Below are 19,686 nucleotides of genomic sequence, written 5' to 3' on the forward strand. Positions count from 1 at the left end.
CATTGATTCGTTTAATGGGAGCTCCCAATACGTCATATATCTCTGTCATGTGATTGGTCACAAAGGAGTATGGTTGGAAACAACCAGACCATGATTGGCTGGAGCCCAGACGCTATAGTGGGATTAAATATTGGCCGCTGGTAGGACACGCCCCTTGCTGCGATTCGCTGGAAGCTACAGTGTCTCCTTCTGATTGGATTAGTGTTTCTTGCACTCTCATACTTGGGGTGTAGATCCACTATTATCACCTCAGCCATGAGCTCCGTTACCGTCCGTTCGTCGCCGGTGGTGACCGTGCGGATCAGCAGCAGTCTCAACAGCTTCACAGCAGAGAAGAGGCTGGACCGGGGACACACACTTGCAGAGCTAAAGGTTCGGAGGAGGATGGAGGCCTAGGGAGGAAACACGTGACTGGGGTGTGGGTGGGGCCTTCCTGGGGTTCTGCGTGATGTTCCCCATACGGTGGAGGAATATTATATAGTTGTACTTGTGCTGCAGTGGGTGTGGAGAGCAAGTTCATTATGCACGCATAAAGAGGGAAAGGCCTCACTATTAATTGTATGTGTTTAATATCATTTACACTGGTGTCTATTCGTGAAGCCATGAAAAGCGTGCAGTTGCCTATGGCAACCAATCATTTTATAGGAGGCACTTGATAAATGTTACCTCAAAGCTGGTTGGTTACCATAGGCAACTTCTCCTCTCTGTTCACTGCTTCATGAATAGACCCCATCGATAATGCTGCACACTCAGATGTGCTAAGCCACAGGCTCTCAATCTGGGCCCTCAGGACCCCACACAGTTCACGGTTTCCAGGTCACCTGTGGATCTTTAAGACGTGACAATTGGTAATACACAGAGCTCCTGCCAGGTGACCTATGTGTGGTCCTGAGGACAGAATTTGAGAACCACTGGTTTAAATATCTGAAAATGATAAAAGTGGATGGAAGTAACCATTCTGCTCCCAACTGTCATGTTACAGGCTATGTTTGAAAAATGACAGGAGCAATTTGGTTGGTAGTCTTAACACGTACCACTTTGGCTCTCTCCAAGGCTAGTATATCTGCCAGTGAGATTCTCCATCTGTTATGGTTGAATGGGCTGACAATGCTTCTACCTTAAGTTGAGTAATCACTTGACCAATGTATTGGCTGATCCATCCAAGGATTGACCGGGTGTAAGCACAAACGATTTTGTGCATACATGCTTACCAGTTGTCCGACCGATATGTCTGGCCACTTGTAATCATATATCCATTGTTTTATGCATCTGATATACAGTGGGGCAAAAAAGTATTTGGACACTGATTGTGAAAGTTGACCCAGATGAGAGAAGTCTGTAATTTCCACTTCAACTATGAGAGACCGAATGTGGAAAAAAAAAAAACAGGAAATCACATTGTAATATTTTTTAAACAATTTATTTGTATATTGTGGAAAATAAATATTAGGACAGCTACCAACCATCAATATTTGTTTCTCTCACAGACCTGTTACTACTTCTTTAAGAAGATCTTCTATCCCCCACTGGTTACCTGTATTAATGGTTGCTGGATGACTGGCTGGCAGTCAGTATTTCGACAGTTATTACACCGATGTCGGAATCCCGACGTCAGGCAGCGGCTATTCTCCCTTGTGGGGGTCCAAGACCCCCATAGAGGGAGAATAAAATAGGTGGCGAGCGTAGGGGCTTCGTTGTGCTCGCCCTGCTCTCTGAGTTCTGCCAGTTGGGGTTCCAACTTCGGGCTAATGACTGTCGAAATCCTGACTGTCGGTGTGTTATACCACACCCGTATTGCACCTGTTTGAACTGGCCAAGACCAGAGAGCTGTCTAAGGACACCAGGTACAAAATTGTAGAGCTGCACAAGGCTGGGATGAGCTACTTGACAATATGCAAGCAGCTTGGTGAGAAGAGATCAACTGTTGGCATATTTATTAAAAAAATGGAAGAAATACAAGATCATTAACAATCTTCCTCGACCTGGGGCTCCATGCAAGATCTCACCTCATGGGGTATCAATGATCTTGAGAACGGTGAGGATTTAGCCCAGACCTAGATGGGGGGGGGATCAGGTCAGTGACCTCAAGAGAGCTGGGACCACAGTCACAAACATTACACACTACGTCAACACTATGTCAATTAGTAACACACTACATCATCATGGATTCAAATCCTGCAGTGCCCAAAGGCCCCCCTGCTTAAGCCAGCACATGTCCAGGCCATCTAAAGTTTACCTGTGACCATTCAGTGGTGTCAAACTCCTGGCCCTCCAGCTGTTGTGGAACTACATGTCCCAGCATGCCCTGCCACATATTTTATATAATGGATTGCTAAAACTGTGGCAGGGCATGCTGGGACGTGTAGTTCCACAACAGCTGGAGGGCCATGATTTTGACACCACTGAGAGGATTGGGAGAATGTCATGTAGTCAGATGAGAGCAAAATAGATCTTATTGGTGTAAACACCACACTCCATGTTTGGAGGGAGAAGAATGAGGAGTTGCTTCCCAAAAACACCATACCCAAAGTGAAGCATGGGGGGTGGAAACATCATGCTTTGGGGCTGCTTTTCTGCAAAGGGGACAGGATGACTTATCCGTAATAAGGAGATGGAAAAACCTCCTTCCCTCAGTAAGAGCATTGAAGATGGAACGTGGCTGGGTCTTCCAGCATGACAATGACCCCAAACACACCTCCCGGACAATGAAGGCGTGGCTCTGTAAGAAGCATTTCAAGGTCCTGGAGTGGCCTAGCCAGTCTCCAGACCTCAATCCAATCGAAAATCTGTGGACGGAGTTGAAAGTCTGTGTTGCCTGGCGACAGCCCCAAAACATGACCGTTCTAGAGAAGATCTACAGGGAAGAGTGGGCCAATACCTGCCACAGTGTGTGCAATCCTGGTCAAGAACTACAGGAAACGTTTGACCTCTGTAATTGCCACCTGAGGTTATATTACAAAGTATTGAGTTTAACATTGTCCAAATATTTATTTTTCGCAAGAATATACAAATAAATTGCTTCAAAATCATACAATGTGATTTACTGTTTTTTTTTTTTCACATTTTGTCTCTCACAGTTGAAGTGTACCTATGATGGAAATTGCAGGCCTCTCATCTTTTTAAGTGGGGCAACTTGCACAATTAGTGGCTGTCCAAATACTTTTTTGCCCCACTGTATTATCCAGTCAGAGGGTTACCCCTACACACAGACAGATGTACCAACATATCGCATTGCCCGTGCTGCAGGGCCAATCTAATATATTTGTGTATGATGTTATTCATGGATGTATATGCTGTAGAGATGAGCCAGTGGTCCAGATGATCTGTATCATTCGTCGGCAATATGAATGATATGTCGGTAAGTGTGTACCCGGCATTACAGCATACCTGCCTTTCTGTATAATCTCTGATATCTGCAGACCAGCCACCCCAACCCTGCCCACTTCACCAGTGACTATTGCAGAGGCTTGATGATGCAATAAGTGGTTTAATCATGCAACATTGCTGCCGTGCTCTAGAGCTGCACAATGTCTTGCATTTGGGGGGTGGTGCTATGCCCCCCACTTTCAGTATAGTAGGGCCTATCTTCCGCCAATCTGGCACCTACACACTAGGGAACACCCTTGTGTGAAAAAAAAAAGTGTTAGTAGCTACTTTCAGTACTTTGCTGCAAAGGGATCACCTTTTTTTTTTTTTTTAATGGAAAAAGTAAGTAATGTTTGTGTCCTCATGTCATAGTGAAAGAAAGAAAACCCCTGTTTCCAATGGTGACTCTCATATGTTCCCCTTATTGCAGGGTAAGCTGGAGCTGGTGGTGGGCTCTCCAGCCTCGTGTATGGACTTGCAGCTATTCAGCACAGAAAACAGCTTTATCCAGAACCTGGACCAGGATGATGCTCTGCTAGGCTCCTACCCGGTGGATGACGGCTGCAGAATCCATGTTAGTAACTGGGGGAAAAAAACACCCTGTTATACAAGTGCTAGGCAGTTTATTTAGGATTGTTTTGGAACATATAAAAATATCAAGTAACCATGTTATTTCCCTGCAGGTGATCGATAAGAGTGGTGCCAATGTTGGGGAGTTTGAAGATGTGTCTAGAGTGGAGAAATATGAAATATCACAGGACGACTATGAGAAAAGATCTGGTACGTTTGTCGCTCTTAGGGCCTGATTCAGATTTGTTAGCAAAACAAAAAGAACTCATCTGGGCCAAACCATGTGCATTGCAGGTGGGGCTGAGTAACATGCAGAGAGATTTGGATGAGGTGTGTTCAAAACTAAAATGTAAACTGCAATGTGAAAATAAAGCTGTCTAACATTTGAGGGCTGCATGCAAAAGCATCCAGTATTCTCCCTGCACAGAATAAATATATAAGCACAATGATTCTTGCTTTTTCACTTGACTGAATCTGGCCCTTGGTTCCTTTTGCTGACCTATGCGCTGCCATAAGCTGAGTAATACAGGGCTAGGTTTATTATAGCTGCACTAAACGCGCCGCTATAACGGTCAGCGAGGCGAAGCAGGAGGGGACACCGACAAGACGTATGAACATATTGTCCGCCGAAGAGGGGGAGCACTAACTCCCCCCCCCCTCCGGCGATGTCCCCTCCTGGAGACAGCGCATCAGTTAATACTGATGCGCTGTCTCCTTCCACCCCGGCCGGCTCACTGCGCATGCGCAGGATCTCGCTACTCTCGCGAGATCCCCAGCGCATCTCAGAGCCAGCAGCAGGGACAGCGCTGTCCCTGCTGTGGGCATAGGGCATCGCCGCCTGCAGGCCCATGTCAGACCTGAGTTTTTGGTGTAGAAGTGGCACCTATAGCTAAATAATTCATTGTTACTACGAGGATACCTTTCAGCCTTCGTAATAGAAACATTGAAGTTGTAATTATACCATGAAGTAATTGTTATTTGCCCACCAGGTGGCACCATTCATTTGTATGGTTAGTTAGTTTGATCACATGGAATAGTTTACACTTCCTATTAATGGGGTAGAGTATGCTGTGAATTGTTGTGTAATAGTGACATATTTAAAAACAATAATACATGTAAATCTCTCTGTTCTTACACAACAATTCCAGAACTGTTTCATTTCAAATGCTTTATATAAGGTCAGTCAAATCTGAGTATTTAATTTGGTGCAAATGAGCTTTGGTCCTACTTATTGTACCCAACACATTTGTAGACTCTCGTCAGCGGTCACTCAAATTGGGAGCAGGGAATCCATTCATGTAATTTACTGAACTAATGCAAAAAACGAAACACCGATCCAAGACCAACCATTAAGACTGCAGTGTTAGGTCCTCTAATATAATGATGCGTTTCTATGCTTTATGATTGAAACTTGGACCTTTTAGTATTCCTAGCCGCCTACTGTATGTTCCACAAACCATGCTGTCTGTTCCCTGCAGATTCTGTGCGCTCCTTCCTCAAGCGGAATAAGATGGGGAAGTTTAATCAAGAGGAGGCAGCTCAGAACGCGGCAGAACAGCAGCAAAAGCTGGAGGCGGAGAGGCTGGCGGCAGAATCAATCACTCCAGGAAGTCGATGTGAGGTGCGGGTGGCTGGACAGCCAACAAAGCGGGGCGAGGTTATGTATGTTGGTGAGTCCCAGGAAGAGTCACTTTTTCTCCTCTTCTTCATGCTGTCAAATTATGTAGATGTTAAAGGTTGTTTCATTGGGGTCCATGAGCCTTTCTGCGTGTGATGTGTGCAGATCTAGGCTAAGGCATTTTGGGATAGGTATATGGGATTAGAGGGTTGAGGCAGCGGATGAGAGATTCAGAAAGTGAGAGATTTGGTGAGAAATCTCCAGGTTTTTTAAAGCGGCAATCATTTACACTGCAAAATCAAAACGATTGCCGCTTTAAAAAAACTGGAGATTTCTCACCAAATCTCTCACTTTCTGAATCTCTCATCCTATTAAATCTCACCCAGCATTTCTGGATTAATGCAGTTCTTTACTAGGTTAGAGATCCGCACAGGCCCATCACTTTGCTAAAGTCTATCTGTTACTGTAATACCATACTACTATAATAACAGGTTGAACTTGATGGACGAACGTCATTATTCAACCTTATTTACTATGTTACCATCCCTTCATTAAGAACTACTTGCCTGCAGACTAAGAGAAAAAAGAAAAATAAAGCAGCGCTTCAATGATAAACAAGCATGTAAATCAATCAAGATAAAAATATATTTAATAAACACAATTAAATGCAATAAAAATAGAATAAAATGTCAATTCCTCAAACCTGTGCTAAGATGGTGGGATCCAAGGTAGATAATCCAATGTAGCAGTCCAAAATCGATGGAGTCCAGAATGGCAAATAAAGGTTTCGGGTGTCGCTGGAGGAATCGGTCCCGAGTGGTGGTAAATGGGACCAGTCTTAAACCTCAACCAGTGCTGCAAACAATTTCTCCCGATGGTTGTAGCCAAGGACATCCAGTGAATGGGGTCAGAAGGTCAGATGAGTAAGCAGGTGATGGTCCAATGAAATAGGCACAGGTCCACGGTGGGACCAACGCGTTTTGCTGGTCAGATTGCCAGCTTTATCAAGTTTAAGGGGCATACACACGTAGAGATCTGTGCTAAGCTATTTTGCTGGTATCAAGATCTCCCATGGGGAGCACATACACATGCAGATTTTGCTAAGCAATTTTGCTTAAGCAAAAAAAGTCAGGGTAATGGTTCAGAATGAGATTGTGATCAGTATCTCTTATTCTGTACACACAGAGAGATTTGCAGTCATTTGCTAAGCAATTTGACTAGATTTTGACTGCATGCACTGACTTAGTTAGCAAGAGATATTTAATCTCTCGGAGCATACACACGGAGAGATCTGTGCTTACTTTATAAGCAATCTAGTCAGATTGCTTAGAAAATAGCAAAAATTTGCTCCGTGTGTATGCCCCTTTACTGCTGTACATGTACAGTATAATACACATAGGGTGGTATCCAATCAGCTCCGATGTATTTTCGACTTATAAAAATGGCTCGATACTACAATAATGACCATCTGTCCTTAATTGCAATTTCTAAGTAGAGGCCATTTTATGGGCCAAAAAATTGACCCATGATCCCGCAAATTGCCTGGGATCAGAGATAAGAGATATTGTTGGTCTGGTGACTTCTTATCAGGGATTATGCTTCTCTTGCCTCAGGCATACAAAGCATAATACCTAAAGGTGCCCACACACTAGAAAGATCTGCGATCTTAAGATGTGCGCATAAATTAGCCTTCCTGGACAAAAGATTTCAGGCAAGCGCACATCTTTACCAAAGATTTTTCTTAAGATCCCGTGTGCGTTCCTATGGATCTTTTGTTAAATCTTGTGATCTTTTGTACAGCACGTAAGATCAGAAGATTCAGCTAAATATCCACGGGAGTGCGCATCGGACCGATATCGGCCAAAAAATCGTTCTAGTGTGTGGGCACCTTAAGAAGAGTGGGTATTAGGGGAAAGTACGCTGGCATCAGAGATAAAAGGATAGAGATAAAGTACCACTGCTAATCAGATGCCCCTGATAATGTATGTTCTACTGAATACTTGTAGGAAAGAAGACCTATATTTTAAGTCGAGCAACTTAGAAATTAAAACAGAGCTTGAGTATACAGTATATGGCATCACTTGGATCATACTTGGTTACAGGTTCTTTTTTTTTTTTATTATAGTCTTTATTTATTACATATTTCTTGCTTATACTCACAAAAACACATATAACAGTCACCCCTTTTTTTTTTTTTTCGAGGTCGAGCAGTAACATTCATATTGTCCAATTCCGAACGCCTTAAACATATATGCAATACATAAATAACATCCTTCCCATCCATTGTTTTCGGCACGGATTTCCCCCCCCCCATCACTAATGGCAACCCCCCCCCCCCTCCCTCCCCTCCCCGGGATTTGTCTCCTCTAAGTCATCCTATAATTGTGTCTCCTCTATAATCTATTAAAGTGCATTGCGAATTTATTTTGTTCCTGTGGACCTACCTATTTACCATCATAAAATTCGGATTTTATCCATATATCCCAAACTAAGTGAAACTTACTTATATTCCCTCTCTTTAAGTACATGTACCTTTCATGTGCAATAGTGCTATTTACCAAACTTTTCCATTGCTTTATACTCGGGCTGTCATGCGCCAGCCATTTTCTAACTATTAATACTTTAACCAGAGTGAGTAAATTTACAATACATTGTGTCTGGTGTTTATCTGTGCCTACTTGTGCGTTACAATTTAATAAACATACTTTTTCATTTACCACGTTTTGGCTAACGCCCAGCCGTCTGATAACTTGGCCAGCCGCTTGCCATAACCTCTGGACATATCTGCACTGCCAAATCATGTGTAGGAATGTTCCTTGGTGTATTCTACATTTGGGACATTTATCACTATTTCTTTTATTGTATTGTTTAAGTTTTACTGGGGTCACATATACTCTGTGTATAATGAAGAGCTGTATTTGTTGGAACCGTATTGATGCTGTTGCCATTGTGGGGGATGCCATTACTTTTTCCCATTCCTCGTCAGTCATACTCCCTATATCCTTACTCCACTTGCTTCTGTTTTTCTCTATTTGGCTATCTTCTAGATTCCCTATCAGTATTTTGTATATACCGGCTACTTTGATTTTATTTCTTGGGTCTAGCATTTTCTTTACTGGGGAGTCCTCTTTTTTTACCCCTTCCCTCCCATATGTTGATCCCAGCCTACTCCTTAGCTGGAGGTACCTATAGAACATGTTTTTTCCCATCTTGTATTCAGTTGCCAGTTGTTCAAACGTCTTAATCCTTCCTTCTTCATATATTTGTCCTATTTGTACTATTCCATATCTTCCCCAACATGCCTTGATTTCTTTTCTCCTGAATCTAACTTCTCCTCCCTGGGTATTTATTGCCCAGATCGGGGTTTCTGGGTCCAGCCCCTCATAACCCAACATTTTATTTGTCTGATCCCAGATCCTCTTCGCTTGTTTGATTAAAGTTTTTTTGGTTTTCCCCTTGCTATGATCCAGTAGAATCTGCTTTGGGGAGTCCCCCTCTCTATTCTGGTTCACTAATTCGCTTAAGTTATTCTCACTAGTTTTTGTTAGCCAGCTCTTCAGGTGCCATAATTGTGCTGCCATATAATACAATTTAAAGTGTGGCAGCCCCAAGCCTCCTTGCTTTTTATTTCTATTTAGAGTGGTTATTTTAATTCTAGCTCTTTTATTCCCCCAAATAAAAGTTGACGTTATGCTTTCAATCTTTTTGAATACTCTTGCGGGTATATAGGCTGGTGCTTGTTGGAAGATGTAGAGCATCTTGGGTAATACTACCATCTTTACCATATTCACTCTCCCCGTTATGGATAGGGGCAATTTTGCCCATGATTTAATTTTCCCCTGGTACCACTTTATCAATGGTTCCAGGTTCAACTTGGCGAAGTTGTTCGCATCATTTGATATGTGGACCCCCAAATATTTCATACTCCCTGTCCATTTTACCACTCCCTCATCCGTCCGGCTGGGTGGACATCCTCCCTTGCCTGGCATTACACTGGATTTGTCCCAATTTATTTTAATCCCAGACTGCTGCCCAAAATCCTCCAGTGTTCTTAATACAATTGGCATCTCCCTTTCTTGGTCCGCAATGTATATCAGCATATCGTCTGCATAGGCTGATATCACTTGTTTGTTTTTTCCTTCACCGGCTCGCCCCAGGCCTCTCATCCCCGGGTTTTGCCTCAGGGAACATGCCAACGGTTCCAGCGCCAGGTTGAACAGTGCAGGGGACAGCGGACACCCCTGCCTCGTTCCCCTCCCGAGTTCAAAGGTTTCCGTTACGTACCCATTGACTTGTAGCCTGGCCCTTGGTGCAGCATATAGGGTTTTTATCCAATTTATAAATTTTCCCCCAAAACCAAATCTCCCAAGAACTTCCCATAGGTATCCCCATTCTATACTGTCATATGCCTTTGCGGCTTCTAATGAGAGGATACATGGGGTGTCTCCCTCTTGCTGGTCAATTTGTGTGTTTACATAGAACCTACGGATATTTATTGCTGTACTTTTTTCTTTGCGGAATCCTGTTTGGTCCTCATGTACAAGTTTATCCATCACCCCTTCTAGCCGTTTTGCTAACACTTTAGCCATGATTTTGGCGTCTGTGTTAATTAGTGATATGGGCCTATATGATTCCATTGCAGTTGGGTTCTTGCCTTCCTTCAATATAAGTACTATCATCGCCTCCCCCATCGATTCTGGGATTTGCCCCTGCTGCAGACTTTATTTAACATCTCTGTAATCTTGGGCACCATTTGGCTTGAGAATTTTTTATATATTTCAGGTGGTAGCCCATCGCATCCTGGCGCTTTGCCCCCTGGCATGGCTTTTATTGCCTCTCCAACTTCCTGTTCTATAATGGGGCTTTCCAATATTACCCTGTCTGCTTCACTTAGAGTAGGTACCTCTATTCCCTTTAGGAATTCTGCTCGCTCTTTTTTTGTGCTTGGGGATGTAGACATATACAATTCTTTAAAGTATTGAAGGAAAGCACTAGCTATTTCAGGGGTAATTTCTGCCTTACTGCCATCCTCTCTCATCACGTATATTATGTTCTTTGGGTTGGATATTTCACCCCTAGCTAGTGGTGCCAAATAGCTGCCCGGTCTGTCATATAGTATATATTTGTTGTGTGCCCTGAAGGACTCCTGTTTCACTGTGTGTTCCTGCACTTCATCCAACCACGCTGTCTTGGCGTCTAACCATTCCCTTCTTGCCTCCTCGGTTCCATCCTGCCAATATGCCTCCTCCCTGGCTTTGCTGTTTCTTTCTGCCTCTACGTTTTTCTCCCTCGAGGTTTTTTTAATTTGTGCAATCCTTTTTACAAGAGCTCCTCTCAGGGCAGCTTTCCCGGCATCCCACACCACCCCTTCTGGTGCTGACCCCTCATTATCCACATAGTATACTTCCCATTCCCTAATGATCTCACTCCCATCACCCATCTGATTCAGCCATGATGGATGACATTTCCACATCCGCCTACCCCTGTCCATGTGTTCACTGGTCTGAACCACGATGGGTGCATGGTCAGAGATCCCATGTGTCATGTATTCCACGTGTTCTATATGGGGGAACATAGTTCCATCCATTAGGGCCATATCTATACGTGAGAAGGATTCATATGACTTGGAATAGCAGGAGTATGTTAATGTTTTTGGGTGTTTTTCCCTCCACCAGTCCTTCCACCCAATATCTTCCAGGAACTGGTGCAGGCCCTTGTTGCCCCCACTGGTACCTGTATTATTCTTCCTCCATCTATCTAAGCTGGGATCAAGTACGTTATTCATATCCCCCAGGCATATAGCCGCCGCCCCTCCTGATCTTGCCACAAACTCAACTGCCTTTTTCAGTACCTCATAATGAAAAGGTGGAGGGATATACACCGCCATAATGCATACCTGGTTGCTATGTAATTTCCCCTGTAGGAACACGTATCTTCCCATCGGGTCAATTTCCTTTCTCTCACACGAAAAGGGTACATTTTTGTGGATCAATATCGACACGCCCCTTGCCATGCTTGAGAAGCCTGAGTGATACATGTTCCCAACCCAAGCTCTTTTCAGGGCCATAGTTTTTTCCCCTGCCAAGTGTGTTTCCCCTAAGCATACAATCTGTGCCCCATATTTCTTAATTTGGTTCATCACCGTTGATCTCTTTATACGGTCATTCAGACCACGGACGTTCCAATATACAATTTTTACCATATTTTGCCTTGTGTTCTTTCGACAGTAACCTATCTCCTATTGGTGACAAAACCCTCCCCTTGCTCCCGCCACCCCCCTCCCTGTATACCATCCCTACTATAGTATACCTAGTACCCTCCCCCCCCTCCCCCCGACACACTCACACACATACATCAAACACTTGGGGCAATAAAAAATTTGGCAATCACACTCTCGAGTGGGCCCTCTGATAATAGTCACTTGTTTTACATTACTTTGGGAGATAAAAAAAAAAAAAAAAAAGGTTAGGGTTCGCGTCTGATGACAGCATTCCTGTTTCTTGCATGATTACTGCCCTATATAACTCGGAGTGGCATTGGAACACAGTCTCACATATGTCCGTTTCTTATCTTCCTGCTTTCGGTTTAAAGCTTGTCAGCCATTCCGATGCTTCCTCTGGGCTGCTAAAAAATCTGATTTGTCCTTCTGAGACTACCCTCAGCTTGGCTGGGAACATCATTGAGTATTGAATATTTAAGTCCCTTAATTGCCTCTTGATACTTGCATATTTCACTCTTTCCTTTTGGACTTCTTTAGCAAAGTCCGGGAAGATCATTATATTATTCCCGTTGATTTTTAAGTCGTGATGTCTTGATTTCCGAATTATAGTATCTCGATGCCGATAGTTAAGAACTTTTGCTATCAGGGTTCTGGGTTGGGCACCTGGTGGTGGAGCTTTCGTTGGGACCCTGTGGGCTCTCTCTATGCAGAATTGTGCTGAGAGCGAGTCTCTGCCATATTGGGTTAACAGCCAGGTTTCCAACCATTTTTCGGCATTGTCCCCCTCAGTTTTCTCGGGGATCCCAATTAGTCTTATGTTATTGCGTCTAAGGCGCCCCTCCATGTCTGCAATTTGACTCTGGACCTGTAGCACCGTCCCTGTTAGCTTTTTGATTTGTTCTGCCATAGGACCCTGAATGTCCTCTAGCTGGGATATTCTAGCCTCTGTCTCATTGACCCGGGTCTGTATGCTTTGTACCGATTGTCTTAGCAGGGTAATTTCGGACTGCATTTGCTCTATCTTGCCACTTAATCTCTCCTCACTCCCATTAATGGCCTCTAGCAGTTTCTGGAAGGTGGCCTCGGGTACCGTGTCAGACATTGTAGAGTTCAACAGGTCAGATTCATTAGGTGACATTGAATCCCGTTTCCCTTTACTCTGGGCCTTGGACTGGTTTGCACTGTCTCTCGCATACTTTTCCAGTTTGGCAGCAGCTGCTGCTGCTGCAGCTGCCTGCCCAGCCTTCCTCATCTTTACTATATGAATGCAAAGTGTTAAACAGGACTTGTTTCACGGCTCAGTTCATCAACCTATATATTGCCAAGCATACACCAGTCACCTTTAGAGTCGCCTGTCTATTGAGGGCTTTTCTTTGCTACAGTGGAGTAGGCATCCGGTACTTATATACACAGTCAATTTGAGTTAAGCTCTCCTGGGTCGGCCGTTTCCCACCTACTTTGATTCTGTCCCTGGCCGCCTTTCCATACACCACCACAGACCTCCAGAGCACAGTATAATATAGGTTGGGTACTCACTCATTTCTGGCATGCACAACCTCTTTAATAGGCTCCCTCGGCAGACTGCTACAGTGGCTGTATGTAATTTGCTCCCGCTGCTCCCAGCATATGCCCTCTGGGTCGGCTGCTTAGACCCTGGCCGGCTTCCAGGTGTGGCGGGGATTCTCCGTCCTTTCTCTTGGCCACTCCGTCCGCCTTGTGGTAAGCCGTCTCCCTATGCTGCGCCGCTCGCCTGGTCACCCTTCCGCGGGTAAGCACGTCCCGGCGCCGTCTCCTCCCGGCAGCTGACTGGTTACCTCGGGTCCCAGTTATGCGGCCACTCTGAACGCTCCGACCACAGGTGTCAAAGCTGTGCGGTGTCGTGTTGCGGCGCCCAGCACCACTCTCCCTTCGGCAGCTGGCGTGTGTACCACCTTCCTCACGGCCCGAACAGGGAGCCTCTCTATCACCTGCGTACGTGCGGGAACACCACATCAGCGCGACCCTGCTCTCCCAGCATTCACCTGGCTCCACACATCAGAGGGCTCACAGGCTCCCGCCCTACACGGAGACTTCCGTGATTACCGCCCCCGGTACTCTTTACTTAGAAGGGCGCCCACGATTTTGATCGTGGGGATCGTTAGTAAAAAATCTCGGGCATCTCGGGGATTGAATGCACTAAAAAATCGGGTGCGATCAACCGACGAGATGCCCGAGATTTCCCATAGGGAACAATGTTAAATGTCTCAATTGACCCAATTTTCCTGTTCAATGCCTCAATTGACCCGATTTTTCCATAGGAAACAATGTTAAATGGGCCACAGAGGCCAAATAGGCACCCTGAAGTGTATAATGGCCACCCGAATTGTTAACGCCACCCCACGATCAACGTCAACCCGATGCGTGGCGAGCGCAGCGAGCCCGCGAGGGGCGGCGGTACGCGTCCTACGACCTTTTCATACCCCCACTATCCACGTCGGCGTGGAGTTGAGAATAGAAAGTGTGGCGAGCGCAGCGAGCCACCGAGCCCGAAGCGTGGCGAGCGCAGCGAGCCCCGCGAGGGTACGCGGACAGCTGTGAAGCCCGCGAGGGGACGCGGATACCTGTGAAGGTATCCGCGTCCCCTCGCGGGGCTCGCTGCGCTCGCCACGCTTCGGGCTCGGTGGCTCGCTGCGCTCGCCACACTTTCTATTCTCAACTCCACGCCGACGTGGATAGTGGGGGTATGAAAAGGTCGTAGGACGCGTACCGCCGCCCCTCGCGGGCTCGCTGCGCTCGCCACGCTTCGGGTTGACGTTGATCGTGGGGTGGCGTTAACAATTCGGGTGGCCATTATTCACTTCAGGGTGCCTATTTGGCCTCTGTGGCCCATTTAACATTGTTTCCTATGGAAAAATTGGGTCAATTGAGGCATTGAACAGGAAAATCGGGTCAATTGAGACATTTAACATTGTTCCCTATGGGAAATCTCGGGCATCTCGTCGGTTGATCGCACCCGATTTTTTAGTGCATTCAATCCCCGAGATGCCCGAGATGGGCGCCCTTCTAAGTAAAGAGTACCCCGCCCCCCCTGGTTACAGGTTCTTAGTTCATATTTGTGCCTTTATCACTAAGGGGACATCACCTCCTATGGTTGAATTGAACCCTTAGTGATAAAATTGCAGCATTTTTTATTTATTTTTTGGTGGTGGGGGGTACTCTATAGGGGCGAAATGCGGAATCTGAATCCCGGGATGCAATCTGCACCTATTTAAATGACCCCTATGGATTGCATGCTAGTGGCGACATTATACAACCTCTGTTCTGTGACCTGTCAGCCTTGTTCCTGCTTGTAATATACAACCTCTGTTCTGTGACCTGTCAGCCTTGTTCCTGCTTGTAATATGTATTTCTTATGTCTTTTAGGTTTAACAGACTTTAAGCCAGGATACTGGGTTGGTGTGAAGTATGATGAGCCTTATGGAAAACACGATGGCAGGTGAGGAGGAGCTCTGATGCAGATCTGGGTAGAATGGGGGCTCCCTAGTATTCTGTCACATGACCTCAGATTGTATCAGGGGTATTTTGAGTATGGGAGTATCCAGAGGAAACTCACACAAGCACAGGGAGAATATACAAACTCCACACAGCGCCATAGTGGAATTCAAACTCAATACCTCAAGCATTAATGCTAACCATTGTGTAATAAAATAAAAGTAACATGACTGCTTAAAGGAAACATCAGGTGCTATGACCCATAGCAACTGCTTTAATAAGTATTCCCCATTGCATTCCTTTTCTTGCAGGGTGACCAAATGACATAAAGATGTTAGCTCAATAGGTCAGAAGGTTCAATGGGAACATCACTGCTATATTGCAGGCTAAGGGCATATAGCGGCACAGCGGGCAAGGATCCTGTACACATGCGGCCGGCCACATATTAGGGGCCACATGCTGCGGTAGGACCGGATGGTGGGGCTGCTGGGTTTATAGGCGAACGCATACATTCAAATGTAAAACTAGAAATTTGGTTCGCAGTGGCTGGATCTGGTTCCACCACTGTGTGTGGAACCCACCACCCCACCCATCCTCCTTGCAGCCAAGAAGGTCCTGCTTGGTCATCATGTGTGGCCTGGCCCTTATTTTCTTCTACAGGTGCTAGAAAAACAAGATTGATGTTTCCTTTTTACAATCGCCTGCACCACGCTAAGCCACAGCACTCATGCTTCGTTAAATCTCTTCAGAGCACTCAGGGATTGATGAAATGTCTTCCTTTGTGCTGTTTCAGTATTAATTTTCTTCTCTTAAATTTGCAGTGTTGAAGGGAAACGTTACTTCACATGCTCACAAAAGTACGGCGCCTTCCTGAAACCGCAGAGTGTGACTATTGGTGACTTCCCAGAGGAAGACTATGGTCTGGATGATGAAATGTGACCGCCCTGTGCCATATCCATTAATAGAGCTTATCTACGTCCAGTCTCCACCCTTTATTGCTGCGTTCCATTCAGTGTATTAACAATGTGAATAAGTAGATTTTATGTTCCTACAAATTAATCAAATGCCTAGATGTTCCGCTCTGCTTCATAAGCCTTTATGCTTTGGTCCTGGAGATTTGGGAGTTGCCCAATTTATGTTCTACAGTGCAAACAAAAAAGACCATTTGAATCCACAAATTGGGACGCCAATGGCTGCCTCCATATAGACTGTGATTGGTAGGGGAGGCAAGCATGTATGGGTCTAACGTTCATATATATTTTTGCACATATTATTGGTGATTTACAAAGACCTGAAATATGATTTGGTAACCTGGACTTTACACTTCCATGGAGCTAGGTTTTGTACTTAGTGAAAAAAAGGATCCCCAGTTACTCCGTGGACATTCAAATTCCTAACAGTTCCTGTGACGTTTCTTCAGGATTTCGGCCAGATACAGAAGATGAACAAAAGTCCCTTCAGATATATTGCACCACTGTGGGACGTGAGCAGAAACGAGCGTGGTTTTCCTGACCATATAACCCGCATAGTATTAGTTCACAAGGTTCTGACAGAGCTAATTGAATCTGCCTTTGGACTTGTAGGTGTATATAAGTATACATATGTGCTGTCTACTTATTATATTGTTCACATTATTTTTCATTGTCTTTGTGACCAAATGTATGTGTTTAAATAATTTATTTTCTTCACTGCAAGTAAAGGGAGATTCGCCACCTTATTACTTTATTTTATTGGCTACCACATGCACTTCTGTGGCGCTTACTAAATGCGGTTTTTAGTTATTTTTACCTTCATGTTTTGTATCCCAACCACAACATTATACCATAGGGCATGGGTCTTCAAACTGTGGCCCTCCAGGTGTTGTGAAACTACAAATCCCAGCATGCCTTGCCATAGTTTTGCTATAAGGGAGTGTTAAAACTGTGGCAAGGCATGCTGGGATTTGTAGTTTCACAACATCTGGAGGGCCACAGTTTGAAGACCCATGCCATAGGGCATTGTTTTATGCAGTTGCTCGGAGATACAATACAAAACAGAATTGCATATAAAGAAATGAATGAAAAGCACAGAAGTGTGCCAGAAGGTAGAAAGCGGTGTGTTCTGTAATAGTCGCAGGTGGAAACGTGCAAGCCAATAAGCTGAAGTCATTATAGGGTGGGTTGTTGGACTAAGGAGATGCTGTCAATGCCAGACGTAGACTTAGGGCTTCTAGTTTTAAATGTGTTTTACTTGGGTTTTAACACCTGGGGCTGACAATGGAAACTATTATTTCTAGTATTACTGAAACCTTTTACCTTCCACTTGTTTGAGGTTTATCAGATGCTGCTTGTTTCATGTTTATGATTACAGCACACAAGTGCATCTCTAGAATTTTTGTCACCAGCCAATGAGTTTCTACTAGCCTAATGGGGCCTACACAGGGCGTTTTCTAAGTGATCTCATTAGAATGCCCATCGCTCTGTGTGTATGGGCCATGGTGATAGTGATGTGCTGGCCCGTGCAACGCTATAGCCCGGCGATTTAATATCCAACATGCGGGATAAATCTACTTACATCGCCGGTCAGGGCCAGTGTTCTCTCCGGAGAACACTGGCACTGACAGATCGCTCAGCACAAATCGCTGTGCATTGCTCAGAACGCTCCGCAAAATCTCCCTGTGTGTAGGCCCATTTAAAACCACAGATAAAATAACAGTTGGAATGACACGTAATTATCTCTGATGGAGATTGGTGAGCTAGCAAATTAGAATGGTTTTATTGCAGGGCTGGGTACAGAGCTGGGTTGAGCGTGAGATTCTAGTATACATAGCTCTACTGTCCATTCAGACTGTATTGGATCCAGCTCTCCTTTGTTTGTATAGTACTGTGTATACATCGTGTGAGGTGCTAAATAAATGCACACTGCAGTAACCATTACCACAATTTGCCTTTCTGTAATCATTTTATGAGGGTGAGTAAGCCATTACCACAGTCCAAACACACAGAACTGGTTGTGAAACCCTCCACCTGATATGAGAAGGTTATATTGCATGTGTATGCATACCTCCCAACATGACCCTCTCCAGGGGGGACACATTGCTCTGCTTCTGGACTTAATGTAGGGTACACACCAGGACGACCCGCTCACGATGCACATTGTGAGCGGGTCGTCAGTGTCTCGTCCGACCCGCTCACGGTGACGCGGGGGGGCACGACCCGCTCACGATGTGCACCGTGAGCGGGTCCGATCCGATGGCGACCCGCACCCGGCTGTATGGTCGTCATTGAGATCCTACCTGCAGCAGGTAGGATCTCAATAACGACCGACCCGCGGGACCGCGCATCGGATCGGTATCGGTCCACACCAGGTCAGAAAAGGGCCCAATCAGCACACAATCTACATCCAATTGATCGGAATTGGATCTAGATTGTGGGGATCGGGCCCTAGTCGTCCTGGTGTGTACCCAGCATAACTCTTAATTTATGATTACCATCACCTGTGGTGAAACAAAATACACAGTAGATTTAAAATAGAAAATCGTGCACTTAATTAAGCAGCTCTGGTAACCATTTTCTAAATATTTTGAAGAACCACTTCAAAACAAAAAACTTGACATACAATACCATACAGGATATTGACAGGTTTCCTAGGCGCTTTAGCAAACCTCCAAACAGGAGTTTTTAATTCCAGACGATATACCCAAAAGAGAAAAAATGCTACAATAGTGTAATACTGTTGAACATTAAATCAATTTGACTTTTAATTTGAAATCAACTCGTACCCTGAGCTTTGGTCTACAAGTGGTGTAGACAAGGGCGCATAATGCGAGAGACGATACACGTCACACTGGATACAATCCTCACTTTCTCCTTCTTAAGTGCGGTAACGTCTCAAAAATATAAAAGACACTTCATGGTGCAGTACATACACACTTTAATTAAAAAACAGTTTAAAAAGCACATGAACAGCAATTAGGATACAATGGGCTCTCACCATATGGTTTTGTCTCCAAACAGGATGCAGACAAACAAAGCATGTGATGTTAAATTCCAATATAGGCGTCCCTGGAAATCGGAATTAGGCAAGTAGTCTTCCTGGATCCTTTCACTGTTCCTCCAAATGGCCCCAGCCGACCGGTTTCGATACCTTGTGGTATCTTTTGTAGACCAAAGCTCAGGGTACGAGTTGATTTCAAATTAAAAGTCAAATTGATTTAATGTTCAACAGTATTACACTATTACATGTTATTTATTCATTTGGCTCCTAACAAAATAGATACATGAGCAGAACAAAAATGTGACTTACAATACAAGGCAACTTAGGATAAGTACAAGCTAAATAAGGATAGATGCACCAGGGTACAGGACACTGAAGTGGTTATTTTGGTGGTATAGACCTAGGGCCTTGATGGCTAACCTTGACACTGCAGATGTTGTTGAACTACACATTCCAGCATGCCCTG

At 44.8% G+C, this 19,686-nt stretch overlaps 1 protein-coding gene across 1 annotated transcript; it reads left to right on the plus strand.

Annotated features, from left to right (window-relative positions):
* Positions 1-177: 177 nt before the first annotated feature.
* On the plus strand, positions 178-18,166 carry TBCB (tubulin folding cofactor B). The gene is made up of 6 exons (XM_083159624.1): positions 178-372; positions 3,797-3,940; positions 4,050-4,146; positions 5,415-5,606; positions 15,177-15,249; positions 16,067-18,166. The coding sequence occupies exons 1-6, from the start codon at positions 256-258 to the stop codon at positions 16,182-16,184; spliced, it is 741 nt and encodes a 246-aa protein (XP_083015750.1). The 5' UTR covers positions 178-255; the 3' UTR covers positions 16,185-18,166.
* The last annotated feature ends 1,520 nt before the right edge of the window (positions 18,167-19,686 follow it).

Source organism: Crinia signifera, chromosome 9 (assembly GCF_055691185.1).
Source record: "Crinia signifera chromosome 9, ASM5569118v1, whole genome shotgun sequence".
In the NCBI taxonomy this organism is placed as follows: domain Eukaryota; kingdom Metazoa; phylum Chordata; class Amphibia; order Anura; family Myobatrachidae; genus Crinia; species Crinia signifera.

Excerpts from the sequence above, each read along its gene's own strand:
- TBCB (XM_083159624.1), top strand. The coding sequence starts at position 256 with ATGAGCTCCGTTACCGTCCGTTCGTCGCCGGTGGTGACCGTGCGGATC. Across the intron at positions 3,941-4,049 it reads ATGACGGCTGCAGAATCCAT|GTGATCGATAAGAGTGGTGC; the intron begins GTTAGTAACTGG and ends ATTTCCCTGCAG. Across the intron at positions 15,250-16,066 it reads TATGGAAAACACGATGGCAG|TGTTGAAGGGAAACGTTACT; the intron begins GTGAGGAGGAGC and ends TTAAATTTGCAG.